The sequence below is a fragment of the Amblyraja radiata genome, chromosome 18 (genome assembly GCF_010909765.2).
Source record: "Amblyraja radiata isolate CabotCenter1 chromosome 18, sAmbRad1.1.pri, whole genome shotgun sequence".
Taxonomy (NCBI): domain Eukaryota; kingdom Metazoa; phylum Chordata; class Chondrichthyes; order Rajiformes; family Rajidae; genus Amblyraja; species Amblyraja radiata.
In genome coordinates, this window is record NC_045973.1 from 2826083 (window position 1) to 2841718 (window position 15636).

Sequence of the window (15636 nt, forward strand, 5' to 3'; positions counted from 1 at the left end):
TGGGGCTAACGGAATCAAGGGATATGGGGAGAAGGCAGGATTTTGGATGATCAGCCTTGGTCATTCATTGTGATCATGGCTGATCGCCCCCTATCAATAACCCGTGCCTGCCTTCTCCCCATATCCCTTGACTCCACTAGCCCCTAGAGCTCTGTCTAACTCTCTATTAAATCCATCCAGTGACTTGGCCTCCACTGCCCTCTGTGGAAGGGAATTCCACACATTCACAACTCTCTGGGTGAAAAAGTGTTTTCTCACTTCAGTCTTAAATGACCTCCCCTTTATTTCTGTAATTTCAGAAGATTACAGAATGCTGATAAAATATCTCAGAAGTTCATAGGTTCTAGGAGCAGAATTTAGGCCATTCGGCCCATCAAGTCTACTCTGCTATTCAATCATGGCTGATCTATTTCGCGGTCCCTTGGTTAGGGACCGAGGTCGGGAGCTTCGATCGCCCCGACAACGGATGGTTCGACTGAAGATAATATGTTAGTGCCTTCCGTCATCGTGCGTGTGGTGGATGTTTATGTTCATTTTTATGTAGTTGTGTGTCTTGTTGCTTCTTTGGTATGACTGTATGACAAATCAAATTCCTTGTATGTTTTTACATACTGGGCTAATACATTCTATGTATCTTGTTGTTTGTATCTCTCCCCCTCAACCCCATTCTCCTGCCTTCTCTCCATAACCCCTGACATCCGTACTAATCAAGAATCTATCTGTCCATCTATCGACCTTACCCATGGCGGTAAGGTCGAGGGGGAGGTCTCTGACAAAGACCCAATCCAACCAAGACCTCAACGGTGGAACAGGCGGAGGACGATGGCTGACCTTAGTGGAGCGTCACAACGGTTGGGAAGGCGGATGAAGGCTGCGGCAGAAAAGGGTCTCCGGTCGTCTTGGACTCCATGCCACTGGATCCTGACCCAGATCTGTCAAGGACCCCACGTGGGGTGGCTGTCTGTGCACCAGTCTCCCCACGTTAAACAAAGTCACGCACAGGCGTCCTTGATCAGCCATGACCGAAGGGGGCCTAAGAACATCTATCTCTGCCTTAAATATATCCACTGACTCGGCCTCCACAGCCTTCTGTGGCAAAAATAATCCCACAGATTCACCACCCTCTGACTAAAGACATGGCTTTACATGGTTTATTCTCACACCAAAATGAATTGCAAAATATAATATTGATATTGAATGTGAAAACAGAATGGGTTTAAGTTAGCTGCGCTGAAATGTAAACAATATATATACGATTTTTATATTTTCAATATATTAATAACATAGAAACATAGAAAATAGGTGCAGGAGGAGGCCATTCGGCCCTTCGAGCCAGCACCGTCATTCATTGTGATAATGGCTGATCGTCCCCAATCAATAACCCGTGCCTGCCTTCTCCCCATATCCCTCGACTCCACTAGCCCCTAGAGCTCTATCTAACTCTCTCTTAAATCCATCCAGTGACTTGGCCTCCACTGCCCTCTGTGGCAGGGAATTCCACAAATTCACAACTCTCTGGGTGAAAAAGTTTTTTCTCACCTCGGTCTTAAATGTCCTCCCCTTTATTCTAAGACTGTGGCCCCTGGTTCTGGACTCGCCCAACATTGGGAACATTTTTCCTGCATCCAGCTTGTCCAGTCCTTTTATAGAATAGGTTGAGTGAGAAGCAATACACTTGTAAATACCTTAATGAAGTCAATGTAGTCATTGTAGGTGCCTCGGGGGGGAGATGTGTAGTTCCCACTGGGGGAGAAGATGTATCTGGGATTCTCGATCACTTCAATGTTGTAGAAATCGGTCAGAATTGTCATCAGCAGCCGCCGGTCCCAGTCATCAGTCACGCGGCCCCCGTAGTTACATTCCCCAGTTAGGTACGTGATGGCCTCGAACGGGACGCTGTCGTACTCATTGATGAAGAGCTGGGAATCACAAGGACAGGAATTCACATCCCAGACACCATTGTCGTTCTGATGGTCACAAAATGCCGGAGTAACGCAATACCATAGCACGCCTCAGCGGGGCAGGCAGCGTCTCTGGAGAGACGGGATTGGGGACGCTTCGGATCGAGACCCTGCTTCAGGCTGAAAGTCAGGGGAGAGGGAGGCTCGAGATACGGCAGGGTAAGGTGTGAAAACGACAGATCAAAGCAGATGTTGATAAGGAGCTGTAGAAGGTTTTATCCATATCCATATCTCTAGTTTCCCTCTCCCCTGACTGAAGAGGGGTCTCGACCCGAAACGTCACCCATTGCTTCTGTCCAGAGATGCTGCCTGTCCCGCTGAGTTACTCCAGCACTCTGTGAAACGTCACCTATCCACGTTCTCCACAGATGCTGCCTGTCCCGCTGAGTTACTCCAGCACTCTGTGAAACGTCACCTATCCATGTTCTCCACAGATGCTGCCTGACCCGCTGAGTTATGGTGCAGCAGCATCTGTGGAGCTAAGGAAATAGGCAACGTTTCGGGCTGAAACCCTTCTGGAAATAGGCAACGTTTCGGGCTGAAACCCGGAAGGGTTTCGGCCCGAAACGTTGCCTATTTCCTTAGCTCCATAGATGCTGCTGCACCCGCTGAGTTACTCCAGCACTCTGTGAAACGTCATCTATCCATGTTCTCCACAGATGCTGCCTGACCCGCTGAGTTACTCCAGCACTCTGTGAAACGTCACCTATCCATGTTCTCCACAGATGCTGCCTGACCCGCTGAGTTACTCCAGCACTCTGTGAAACGTCACCTATCCATGTTCTCCACAGATGCTGCCTGACCCGCTGAGTTACTCCAGCACTCTGTGAAACGTCATCTATCCATGTTCTCCACAGATGCTGCCTGACCCGCTGAGTTACTCCAGCACTCTGTGTCTTTATTGTAAACAAGCATCTGCAGTTCCTCGTGTCATCTCAATGTCATATAAAATCTTATGTAAAAGCTTAAATGCCATTGGGTGTGAAGCAAGCTGGAGATTGGTATTTAGAATAAAGGGCAAAATATGTACAGCAAACTTTAATATTACGAATATCTACATATTTTCAGAATGCTAAGCAGTTTATCATTAATAATCATGTTACTCAGATTATGATTCACCTGCATAGAAATATATTATTAAAACAAAAACATATTTACAATTAACTATATCCAGAGGACATAGGTTCAAGGTGAAGGGGAAAAGGTTTAATCGGAATCTGAAGGGTAACTTTTTCACACAAAAGGTGGTGGGTGTATGGAACAAGTTGCCAGAGGAGATAGTTGAGGTTGGGACTATCCCAACGTCGAAGCAGCAGTTAGGCAGGTACATGGATAGGACAAGTTTGGAGGGATATGGATCTAGCACAGGCAGGTGGGACTAGTGTAGCTGGGACATATTGGCTGGTGTGGGCAAGTTGGGCCGAAGGGCCTGTTTCCACGCTGTATCACTCTGTGACTAGGACTCTAACATAAAAATGATCAGGCAGCAGGAATAGACAGACAATACTGTCGTGATCCTTATCTATGTATCACTCTCCCTCCTGACGTCAGTCTGAAGAAGGGTCTCGACCTGAAACTTCGCCCATTCCTTCTCTCCAGAGAAGCTGCCCGTCCCGTTGAGTTACTCCAGCATTTTGTGTCTATCCGTGCTGCCCACCGCTCACCTGGAGTTGCCTAACGCTGATCCGGAGATCAGACTCGTTGAATCCGTACGCAATGTTCCAGCCAAGGGGTCCAAACTTCCTCCTCTCCTGTACGATGGCGTGGAAAAAACAGAGTCCGTAGAGAAGTTTCTCCCAGGCCTGAGAGAGAGAGAGGGATGTGAATGAATTGTAAATGCAACAGGTAAAGCACTGAGGTACAAGGACATAGAAACATAGACAATAGGTGCAGGAGGAGGCCATTCGGCCCTTTGAGCCAGCACCGCCATTCATTGTGATCATGGCTGATCGTCCCCTATCAATAACCTGTGCCTGCCTTCTCCCCATATCCCTTGACTCCACTAGCCCCTAGAGCTCTATCTAACTCTCCTCTTAAATCCATCCAGTGACTTGGCCTCCACTGCCCTCTGTGGCAGGGAATTGCATAAATTCACAATCTGGGTGAAAACGTTTTTTCTCACATAAACATAGACAATAGGTGCAGGAGTAGGCCACTCGCCCTTCGAGCCTGCACAGCCATTCAATATGATCATGGCTGATCATCCAACTCAGTATCCCGTACCTGCCTTCTCTCCATACCCCCTGATCCCTTTAGCCACAAGGGCCACATCTAACTCCCTCTTAAATGTAGCCAATAATCACCTCAGTCTTAAATGACCTCCCCTTTATTCTAAGACTGTGGCCCCTGGTTCTGGACTCGCCCAACATTGGGAAAATCTTTCCTGCATCTAGCTTGTCCAGTTCTTTTATAATTTTATATGTTTCTATAAGATCCCCCCTCATCTAAACTCCAGTGAATACAAGCCTAGCCTTTTCAATCTTTCCTCATATGACAGTCCCGCCATCCCAGGGATCAATCTCGTGAATCTACGCTGCACTGCCTCAATCACGTGGATGTCCTTCCTCAAATTAGGAGACCAAAACTGTACACAATACTCCAGATGTGGTCTCACCAAGGCTCACCTGCAGTACAACTGCAGTAGAACCTCCCTGCTCCTATACACAAATCCTTTTGCTATGAATGCTAACATATCATTCGCTTTCTTCACTGCCTGCTGCACCTGCATGCCTACTTTCAATGACTGGTGTACCATGACGTCCAGTCCTTCTATAATTTTATGTGTTTCTATAAGAGCCCCCTCATCCTTCTAAACTCCAGTGAATACAAGCCTAGTGTTTTCAATCTTTCCTCGTATGACAGTCCCGCCATCCCAGGGATCAATCTCATGAACCTACGCTGCACTGCCCCAATCACAAGGAAGTCCTTCCTCAAATTAGGAGACCAAAACTGTACACAATACTCCAGATGTGGTCTCACCAGAGCTCCTATACAACTGCAGAGAGAGACGTGAATGAATTGTAAATGCAACAGATGAAGCACTGAGGTGCGAGGACATGGTGATTAAACGTGACTGGCGTTTGCACAACCTGAGATGTGAACTCACCAGGTCCTTTCCAGCGCAGTTGCTGAAGAAGGCTGGGTCGGAGATGGGGTCAGTGAGGTAGGACTGGAGGAGGTTCAACCTCAGGCCGGTGGGAGGCTCGTTGGTCATCTTGACTCCGTTCTGTAAGATGGTGACTGGGAACTACAACAAGAGAAGCAGGGAATCAGATGTAACGCAGTCGCTTTTAGTTTAGTCCAGAGATACGGCGCGGAAAATAGGTGCAGGTGGAGGCCATTCGGCCCTTCGAGCCAGCACCGCCATTCATTGGGATCATGGCTGATTGTCCCCTATCAATAACCCGTGCCTGCCTTCTCCCCATATCCCTTGACTCCACTAGCCCCTAGAGCTCGATCTAAATCTCTCTTAAATCCATCCAGTGACTTGGCCTCCACTGCCCTCTGTGGCAGGGAATTCCACAAATTTACAACTCTTTGGGTGAAAACGTTTTTTCTCACCTCAGTCTTAAATGACCTCCCCTTTATTCTAAGACTGTGGCCCCTGGTTCTGGACTCGCCCAACATTGGGAACATGTTTCCTGCATCTTTTCCTGCTTGTCCAGTCCTTTTACAATTTTATATTTTTCTATTAGATTTACCCCTCATCCTTCTAAACTCCAGTGAATACAAGCCTAGTCTTTTCAATCTTTCCTCATATGACAGTCCCGCCATCCCAGGGATCAATCTCGTGAACCTACGCTGCACTGCCTCAATCACAAGGATGTCCTTCCTCAAATTAGGAGACCAAAACTGTACACAATACTCCAGATGTGGTCTCACCAGAGCCCTATACAACTGTAGAAGAACCTCTCTACTCCTATACTGAAATCATCTTGTTAGGAAACAAGTATGATGGTCAAGCCTTCGGCAGGGGCACGAGGGTGAGGGGTACCGCCTGGTCGTTGGCGGGTGAACGCTCGCGCCCCTCACCTTTGGGGAGGGGTAGCTGGTGAGCCAGAGGCGGAAGTCGGGGTGGCACGTGTCGGCGCTGAACTCCTCACAGATCTTCTCCAAGGTGGGCATCCAGGACACGGCAAGGTGGCAGTTCTGCAGGCACACCCAGGAACCGTCGAGCATGCCATCCTTGATCATCTTCCCTGCAATGGGACCTTGGCCCTGGCCCAGAGAGATGGCCTGGAACTGGCTGCCGTCCATGTTCTTGTCGTTTGTCAGCTTCAGTAAACCTGCAACGATTCGGATCAATTGTCAAGAGTGTCACAAAGAACTGCAGATGCCGGCTGAAATCAAAGGGAGACGTGAAACGCTGGAGTAACTCAGCGGGTCAGGCAGCACCTCTGGAGAGAAGGAATGGGCGACGTTTCGGCTCGAGACCCTTCACAGTTCAGTTTAGTTTAGAGATACAGCGTGGAAACAGGCCATTTGACCCACCGTGTCCGTGCCGACCAGCGTTCCCCGCACACCAACACTATTCTACACACACCAGGGACATTTTTCACATTTATACCAAGAAAATTAACCTTCAAACCTGTACGTCTTTGGAGTGTGGGAGGAAACCGATGATCTCGGAGAAAACCCGCGCAGGTCACGGGGAGAACGTGCAAACTCCGTACAGACAGCACCCGTAGTCGGGATCGAACCCAGGTCTCCGGCGCTGCATTCGCTGTGAGGCAGCAACTCTACCGCTGCGCCACCGTGCCGTGATTAAATGGCGGAGTAGACTTGATGGGCCGAATGGCCTTATTCTGATCCTATCACTTATGACCCCACTGGGCTCACATTTCTCCCGCCGTCTCCCACCACTACACCCACCCTGCTCCCATAACACTCATCTCCCATCCCCCAGTCCCTCAATCCCCTTTTATTCCCCCCCTCCTTTCCCCTCCCCCCTCTTTCCCCTCCACTACACTAATGCTTATCTGACATCGTTCTCCAGCCTCTGTCACTCACTCCACTCATCTGCTAACCACACCCGCCCCCCCCCCCTTACCTGTATCCACCTATCACTTGCCAAGCTTTGCCCCACCCCCTCCCCCCACATTTCCCCATAGTCTGGATATTTTTAAGGCAGAGATGGACAAATTCTTGATTAGAACGGGTGTCAAGGGGTTATGGGGAGAAGGCAGTAGAATGGGGTTAGGAGGGAAGGATAGATCAGTCATGATCGAATGACGGAGTAGACTCGATGGGCCGAATGGCCTAATTCTACTCCTATAACTCCTGAACCTTTTTTGAGCAGCTTTCTCTCCCCATTCCATCAGTCTAAAGAAGGGTCCCACCTCCTTCAGTCTGAAGTTGGGTCCACAACTATTCTGGGAGAGTTCATCTTTCATTCCTGCCCATTCCTCCACAGATGGGTCAGGCAGCATCTGTGGAGAACATGGATAGGTGACGTTTCACAGAGTGCTGGAGTAACTCAGCGGGTGCAGCAGCATCTATGGCGCTAAGGAAATAGGCAACGTTTTGGGTCGAAACCCGTAAGGGTTTCGGCCCGAAACGTTGCCTATTTCCAGAAGGATTTCGGCCCGAAACGTTGCCTATTTCCTTAGCTCCATAGATGCTGCTGCACCATAACTCAGCGGGTCAGGCAGCATCTGTGGAGAACGTGGATAGGTGACGTTTCACAGAGTGCTGGAGTAACTCAGCGGGTCAGGCAGCATCTGTGGAGAAAAAGGAATCGGTGACTTTTCGGGTCGGGGCCCTTCTTCAGGCTTCGGTATAAACCAGCATCTGGTGGCACGGTGGCGCAGCGGTAGAGTTGCTGCCTCACAGCCCCAGAGACCCGGGTTCGATCCCGACCACGGGTGCTGTCTGTACGGAGTTTGTACGTTCTCCCCGTGACCTGCGTGGGTTTTCACCGGGTGCTCTGGTTTCCCCCCGCACTCCCAAAGCTGTGCAGGTTTGTAGGTTAATTGGTAAAAGTTATAAAATTGTCCCGAGTGTGTGGAGGGTAGTGCTAGCGTACGGGGCGATCGCTGGTCAGCGCGGACTCGGTGGGCCGAAGGCCCTGTTTCTGCGCTAGTGGTAGAAGCATCAGCAGTTCCTTCCCGCACGTTACTAATCGATGATCGAAGCATGCAGGACAACTCACTTGCCATTGGATCGGCCCCCGGGGAAAGAATAAATAAAATTGGAATGGTCGCGTTGGAGTCTCCGAAACTTTTAGATAAATCAAACGGAGGCGGCTCCACAAAACGCCTGCCTAGTTTCTCCGTCACAAAGTTCACCACCGCTGGAATGATCTGAAAGACACAACATATCGATCTAGAAAGACGGCCGAAAGAATCGATTTATTGAAGCTAATTTTTTTAATTTAGTTTATTGCATTTTGTTTCGTTTATTAGACAATAGACAATAGGTGCAGGAGTAGGCCATTCGGCCCTTCGAGCCAGCACCGCCATTCAATGTGATCATGGCTGATCATCCCCAATCAGTACCCCGTTCCTGCCTTCTCCCCATATCCCCTGATTCCGCTATCTTTAAGAGCCCTATCTAGCTCTCTCTTGAAAGTATCCAGAGAACCAGCCTCCACCGCCCTCTGAGGCAGAGAATTCCACAGACTCACAACTCTCTGTGTGAAAAAGTGTTTTCTCGTCTCCGTTCTAAATGGCTTACTCCTTATTCTTAATCTGTGGCCCCTGGTTCTGGACTCCCCCAACATCGGGGACATGTTTCCTGCCTCTAGCGTGTCCGAACCATTAACAATCTTCGTGTGCACAGAGGAACCTTTTAGTTGCGTGCTATCCAGTCAAAGGAAAGTCTACGCAGGATTAGACTTGATTATCTATAATAACGTCTACATTTGATTACAATCTGGGCCCGTCCACGGTGCCCAGACACAGGATAAAGGGAATAACGTTTAATGCAAGATAGGACAGAAGGCCACAGGAGATCCTTCTTCCCTGTGGCTATCAACCTTCACAACTCCGCCCACCTCTGTCGTGGGGTAGACTGAGACTGAACCGAATAAACCTAAACCACGCATCCTCCGATATACCAACAATCAAGCTGTGGATGGCCCGATTGCAATCATGTATAGTCTTTCCATTGACTGGTTAACACACAACACAAAGCCTTTCACTGTACCTCGGTACACGTGACAATAAACTAAGCTAAACATGGTACCAAACTGCCAAAAGTACTCACTAATATTTTTCACTCATAAGACCATAAGTGATAGGAGTAGAATTAGGCCATTTGGCCCATCAAGTCTACTCCGCCATTCAATGATGGCTGATCATAAGGTCATAAGAGGTAGAGGTAGAATTAGGCCATTCGGCCCATCATGTCTACTCCAACATTCAATCACGGATGATCTATCCCTCCCTCCTAACCCCATTCTCCGGCCTTCTCCCCGTAACCCCTGACACCCGCACAAATCAAGAATCTATCCCTGCCTTAAATATATCCAAATCTCCCAAATGCTGGAAGAGCTCAGGTAGTCCAACAGCATCTGCGGAAAGGGAAAGCGGTTTAATATTTCAAGTTTTCTCACAAACATTGGCTTGTTTTCATTTACCTTGTCGGGTCTGAGGGTCCTCAGGACAATCATCTTCTGCAGCTCATTGATCTTTTTATCCCAAGGGTTAGGTAGGGGCCGGTTGTATGGTTCCTTGCTCTCGTAGATCTTGTGCCAGTCCCCGACATACGCGGAGATATGATCCCTGGTCACAGAATGCGCAAACTCAACATTTATCATTTTCACTGTTCGCCGTTGGATGAATTCAAAACCATTGTGTTTTCACCACTCACGGCCCACAGGAATTAAACCCAATCTCCTGGGGCAAAGAGAATGTCCCACACAGATATTCTCCACTGCTCTGCGGGCAGTGCTGGCACACGGTACATTTTAAGAATAAAGGGTAAGCCATTTAGAACGGAGACAAGGAAACACTTTTTCACACAGAGAGTTGTTCTCTGGATGCTTTCAAGAGAGAGCTAGATAGGGCTCTTAAAGATAGCGGAGTCAGGGGATATGGGGAGAAGGCAGGAACGGGGTACTGATTGGGGATGATCAGCCATGATCACATTGAATGGCGGTGCTGGCTCGAAGTGCCGAATGGCCTCCTCCTGCACCTATTGTCGATTGGGCCAGCACTACACTGGTATGTGGAGCAAATCCCTTACTCTGTTATAGCGGACAGTCGGCAGTAACGGACGCCAACCTCCCCCCCCCCCCCCTCCGTTGTAACGAGGGTTATCTGTATAATAAGATTTCACGGAATTGTATGCAAGGAATGTTTTCATAAGTTCATAAGCGATAGGAGCAAATTAGGCCATTCAGCCCATCAAGTCTATTCCGCCATTCAATCAGCTGATCTATCTCTCCCTCCTAACCGCATTCTCCTGCCTTCTCCCCATAACCCCTGACACCCGTACTAATCAAGAATCTATCTATCTCTGCCTCAAAAATATCCACTGACTTTGTCTCCACAGCCTTCTGTGGCAAAGAATTCCACAGATTCACCACCCTCTGACTAAAGAAATTCCTCCGCATCTCCTTCCTAAAGGAACGTCCTTTAATCTGAGGCTGTGACCTCTGGTCCTAGACTCTCGCACTAGTGGAAACATCCTCTCCACATCCACTCTATCCAGGCCTTTCATTGTTCTGTAAGTTTCAATGAGGTTCCACCCCCCCCCCCCCCCCCCCCCCCCCCAGTGCACTCCCCTATCTAAGTCATAGAGTGATGCAGTGTGGAAACAGGCCCTTCGGCCCAACTTGCCCACACCGGCCAACATGTCCCAGCCTCTTGTCTGTGACAATGAGGCACCGTTGAACTATGATGAGCTCACCTCAAGCCGTGTAAACTTTGCAGATCACTTGCTCGGCAAATCTCATCCCAGCTCCTGTCCTGGAGCCAGGATGGGGCGGGATTCTTCAACTTGTTCTGTAAGCCCACTCCGCCTGTCAACAGGAACATAAACTCCTGGTAGTTTATGTCGTGCTTGGCCCTGGACAACACATAAAGTCAAAAATAAATCAGCTGGTGCAGACTGCAAAACCTGAACGGGCGGGACGCACGTTGGTGCAGCGGGTAGAGCCGCTGCCTCACAGCGCCAGGCACCCGGGTTCCATCCTGTCTTTGGGTGCTGTCTGTGTGGAGTTTGCACGTTCTCCCTGTGACCCTGTGTGTTTCCTCCCACATCCCAAACACAACGTTAATCGGCCCTTTGTAAATTCCCCCCCCCCCCAGTGTGTAGGGAGTGGATGAGAAAGTGGAATAACATAGAACCAGCGTGAGCGGGTGATCGATGGTCGGTGTGGGTTTTCTCCGGGTGCTCCGGTTTCCTCCCACATTCTAAAGACGTGCAGGTTTGTAGGTTAATCGGCCCTCTGTAAATTGTCCCTGGAGCATAGGATGGAGCCAATGAACCGGTGATCGACTCTGTGGACGTGCAAACTCCGTACAGACAGCACCCGAGGTCAGGACCGAACCCGGGACCCTGGCGCCTTGAGGCAGAGGCTCTACCCGCTGAGCCACCGTTCCGACAGCAAATTATGTTTTGCTCGTTCATTGCCCATAAAATAACTGATGGAAGGTGGCTGTGGCCTGTTGGGGAGATGGCGCCCGCATAGCGGACAAAAACAGACTGGACAAGCTAATCAGGAAGGCCGGCTCAGTGGTCGGGGCTGAGCAACGAACGGTCCAGCAGGTGGCAGAGGCCAGAACTCTGAACAAACTGGGTTCAATAATGACCAACCCCACTCACCCACTCCATGCCCTGAAGGTGATCAAGAGCAGCATCTTCAGTCAGAGGCTGATTGCACCAATGTGCAAAACTGAGAGACATAGGAAGTCCTGTTTACCAGCTGCTATAAGGTTATATAATGCGCATAAATAACTGCACTTTTTTTTAATTAATTGTATTTTAACTTGTATTTTAACTTGTATTTTAACTTGTATTTTAACTTGTATTTTAACTTGTATTTTAACTTGTATTTTAACTTGTATTTTAACTTGTATTTTAACTTGTATTTTAACTTGTATTTTAACTTGTATTTTAACTTGTTAAGTATGGAAGCCATTTGAGGAAATGTGTGGTGTTATGTCTGTCTTGAAGCTGTCGTGGCACTGTAATTTCCTGTAAAGGATTATTAAAGGTATAATCAATCAATCAATATAATCAATCAATCAATCAATCAATGGATGGAACCTCTGGTGGTAGCTGATACTTACAAAAGCAGGTTGCTGCACAGCAGGAAAGAGAAGAGTAACTTGTCTTTCTCAAACAGAGACCGGCAGACATTGGAGTACAGGTTATACGTGAAGTGATCGTTCAGATAACGCAGTCGTTTCTCCAGGATCTTTGACTTATTGCTGGCGAGGAGAAGGTAAGAGAGAAGATAATAAAGCTTGGGTAGTTTACACCCCAGCGGTATGAACAGTGACTTCTCCAATTTCAGGTAGTCCCTGCTTTCTCCCACTTTCCCCTCCCCTTCCCAGCTCTCCCACAGCCCACTGTCTCAGCCTCTTCCTTTCTACTTCCCGCCCCCCCCCACCCACCCCCCATCAGTCTGAAGAAGGGTCTCGACCCGAAACGTCACCTAATCCTTCGCTCCATAGATGCTGCCTCACCCGCTGAGTTTCTCCGGCATTTTTATCTACCGTCGATTTTTCCAGCATCTGCAGTTCCTTCTTAAACAGGCTTGGTCACGAGCCACTGAATAAGCAGGGAATATTTACAAGGATGTTGCCAGGAACGGGGTACTGATTGTGGATGATCAGCCATGATCACAGTGAAGGGCGGTGCTGGCTCGAAGGGCCGAATGGCCTACTCCTACACCTATTGTCTATTGACTCCTGTCTTGGAGCGCAGGGCATGTATGTTATGGATGTCCTGGGAGAACGTGCAAACTCCTCATGGACAGCACCAGCTGTCAGGAAGCAACCCGGGTCTCTGGCGCTGTGAGGCAGCGTTTCTACCCGTTACGCCGCTGTAATGTAAAGGGCCTGTCCCACTTACGCGACTTTTTCAGCGACTGCCGGCACCCGTCATAGGTCGTTGCAGGTCGCCGAAAGTGTTCAACATGTTGAAAATCCAGCGGCGACCAGAACAAGGTACGACTCTTTGGGCGACTACTCACGACCGTACAGGCTTCACCCCGCGACGGGTCGCCTGTACGGTCGTGAGTCGTCTCCTCAGTCGCCCAAAGAGTCGTACCTTGTTCTGGTCGCCGCTGGATTTTCAACATGTTGAACATTTTCGCTGATCTGCAACGACCTATGACGGGTGCCGGCAGTCGCCGAAAAAGTTGCGTAAGTGGGACAGGCCCATTATGGTTAAACAGACTGTGAGCTGGAATGGAGATGCCAGCACCGTATATGGAACCTTGCTGGGGAAAACAAGTAAATGCTTGGGCTAATCCAGAGACCAGTCGATCACCAGGACACCAGCGAGGTCACTGAGATACGCTGTGCTTTCCCAGAGACTAGCTCGGTGTCTGATAGACAATAGACAATAGGTGCAGGAGTAGGCCATTCGGCCCTTCGAGCCAGCACCGCCATTCAATGTGATCATGGCTGATCATCCCCAATCAGTACCCCGTTCCTGCCTTCTCCCCATATCACCTGACTCCACTATCTTTAAGAGCCCTATCTAGCTCTCTCTTGAAAGCATCCAGAGAACCTGCCTCCACCGCCCTCTGAGGCAGAGAATTCCACAGAATTCCCCATGTTCCATAGGGAACATAACTCATGCCATAATGCTACCAAGCAGGACAGCTAGCTTGACACATAGTCACCTGGTGTTCTTAGTGATAACATTATCATATAAATACATGCTTCTACCATGAGAGTTTCAGCTTCATCTTCGGGGAGAGACAAGAGTTTCACCAAGGAGAGGGAGAGAGAGAGAGAGAGGGAGAGATGAATCATTACAGCCATCGTGCTGCCCGAACCACCCCAGTGTCACATGGGCACCACCGCCACCCTATTCCCCCCATGTTGCTGCCACCAAGCTGCTCCTGTGGTGACGGAGGTCTGGGACCCCCCATCGCGATTCTCCGAGTGAAAGCCAGGAGCATCGCCCTGCTGCGGTGATGAACGCACCTGTCGTGGATGGAGTTGACATACAGGTTGACGAACCAGCTGAGGGAGTACTGGTACATGGGGTCAATGTTGGCCAGGTCAGCGATGCTGAAGAACAGGATGGCAGAGTGCTTGGCGATGGGTCGATATCCCTCTCGTGACTCCGCAATCTTCAGCTCCGTCCTCTCCGCCACCTGGCACAGACGAGAAATGTTACACCGCCAACAAAGGTAATAGCATGGCATAGCCTGGCATGGTATTGTATAGCATGGCATAGCATAGTATATATAGCATGGCATAGCATGGCATAGCCTGGCATGGTATAGTATAGCATATTATAGCATGGTATAGCCTGGCATGGTATAGTATAGCATAGCACAACATAGCATGGCATAGCCTAGCATGGTATAGCCTGGCATGGTATAGCATAGCATAGCATTGTTATAGTATAGTGTAGCATGGTATAGCACAGCATGGTATAGTGTAGCATGGTATAGCACAGCATGGTATAGTGTAGCATGGTATAGCACAGCATGGTATAGTGTAGCATGGTATAGCATAGCATTGCTATAGTATAGTGTAGCATGGTATAGCACAGCATGGTATAGTGTAGCATGGTATAGCACAGCATGGTATAGTGTAGCATGGTATAGCACAGCATGGTATAGTGTAGCATGGTATAGTATTGTGTAGTGTAGCATAGAGGGTGGCACGCTGGCGCAGTGGTAGAGTTGCTGCCTCACAGCGCCAGTACCCGGTTTTGATCCTGACTACGGGTGCTGTCTGTACGGAGCTTGTACGTTCTCCCCGTGGGTTTTCTACGGGTGCTCCGGTTTCCTCCCACACTCCAAAGACGTACAGGTTTGTCGGCTAATTAGCTTTGGTTAAATTGTAAATTGTACCCAGTGTGTATAGGATAGTGATAGAATGCGGGGATTGCTGGTCAGCGATGGATAGATTCTTGATTAGTACGGATGTCAGGGGTTATGGGGAGAAGGCAGGAGAATGGGGCTAGGAGGGAGAGGTAGATTAGCCATGATTGAATGGCAGGGTAGCCTCGATGGGCTGAATGGCCTGATTCAGCTCTTAATCAAAAAGAAAGGCAGCAATTTATCAGCGTAGTTAAGTAAAGATTAAATGCTTTAATGTACTGCAGTTGTCCAACCCTGAACCGCTGTGAAAAACTCATCCCAAAGTAGGTCACAGCTCAGTGCTGATCAACACAGAATTCACAAAGCAAATTGCTTTCTGGAAATAAAAATTCAAGAGTGACTATCAGGAAAAAAATGGAGACACAAGGAACTGCAGACGCTGGAATGTTGAGGAAAACACAAAGTGCTGGAGGAACTGCACAGGTCAGGCAGCATCTGTGGAGAGTGCAGGAAGGAACTGCAGGTGCTGGTTTAGACCGAAGGTCGGCTACACAAAATGCTGCAGTAACTCAGCGGGACACTCAGCTTGTATTCACTGGAGTTTAGGAAGGATGAGAGGGCATCTCATTGAAACATATAAGATTGTTAAGGGTTTGGACGCGCTAGAGGCAGGAAACATGTTCCCGATGTTGGGGGAGTCCAGAACCAGGGGCC

The 15636-nt window shown here is 49.0% G+C and overlaps 1 protein-coding gene across 1 annotated transcript in view; it reads right to left on the bottom strand.

Moving 5' to 3' along the window:
- The window catches only part of dnah12 (dynein axonemal heavy chain 12), a 127454-nt gene that overhangs the window by 9838 nt on the left and 101980 nt on the right, over positions 1-15636 (bottom strand). Inside the window, exons 59-67 of the mRNA XM_033036586.1 lie at positions 14072-14244; positions 12200-12340; positions 10815-10973; positions 9541-9685; positions 8113-8263; positions 5994-6247; positions 5068-5208; positions 3626-3763; positions 1686-1919 (exon numbers count right to left, since the gene is read on the bottom strand). Of these exons, the coding sequence (XP_032892477.1) occupies positions 1686-1919; positions 3626-3763; positions 5068-5208; positions 5994-6247; positions 8113-8263; positions 9541-9685; positions 10815-10973; positions 12200-12340; positions 14072-14244 (1536 nt within the window). The remainder of the gene's footprint in view (positions 1-1685; positions 1920-3625; positions 3764-5067; positions 5209-5993; positions 6248-8112; positions 8264-9540; positions 9686-10814; positions 10974-12199; positions 12341-14071; positions 14245-15636) is intronic.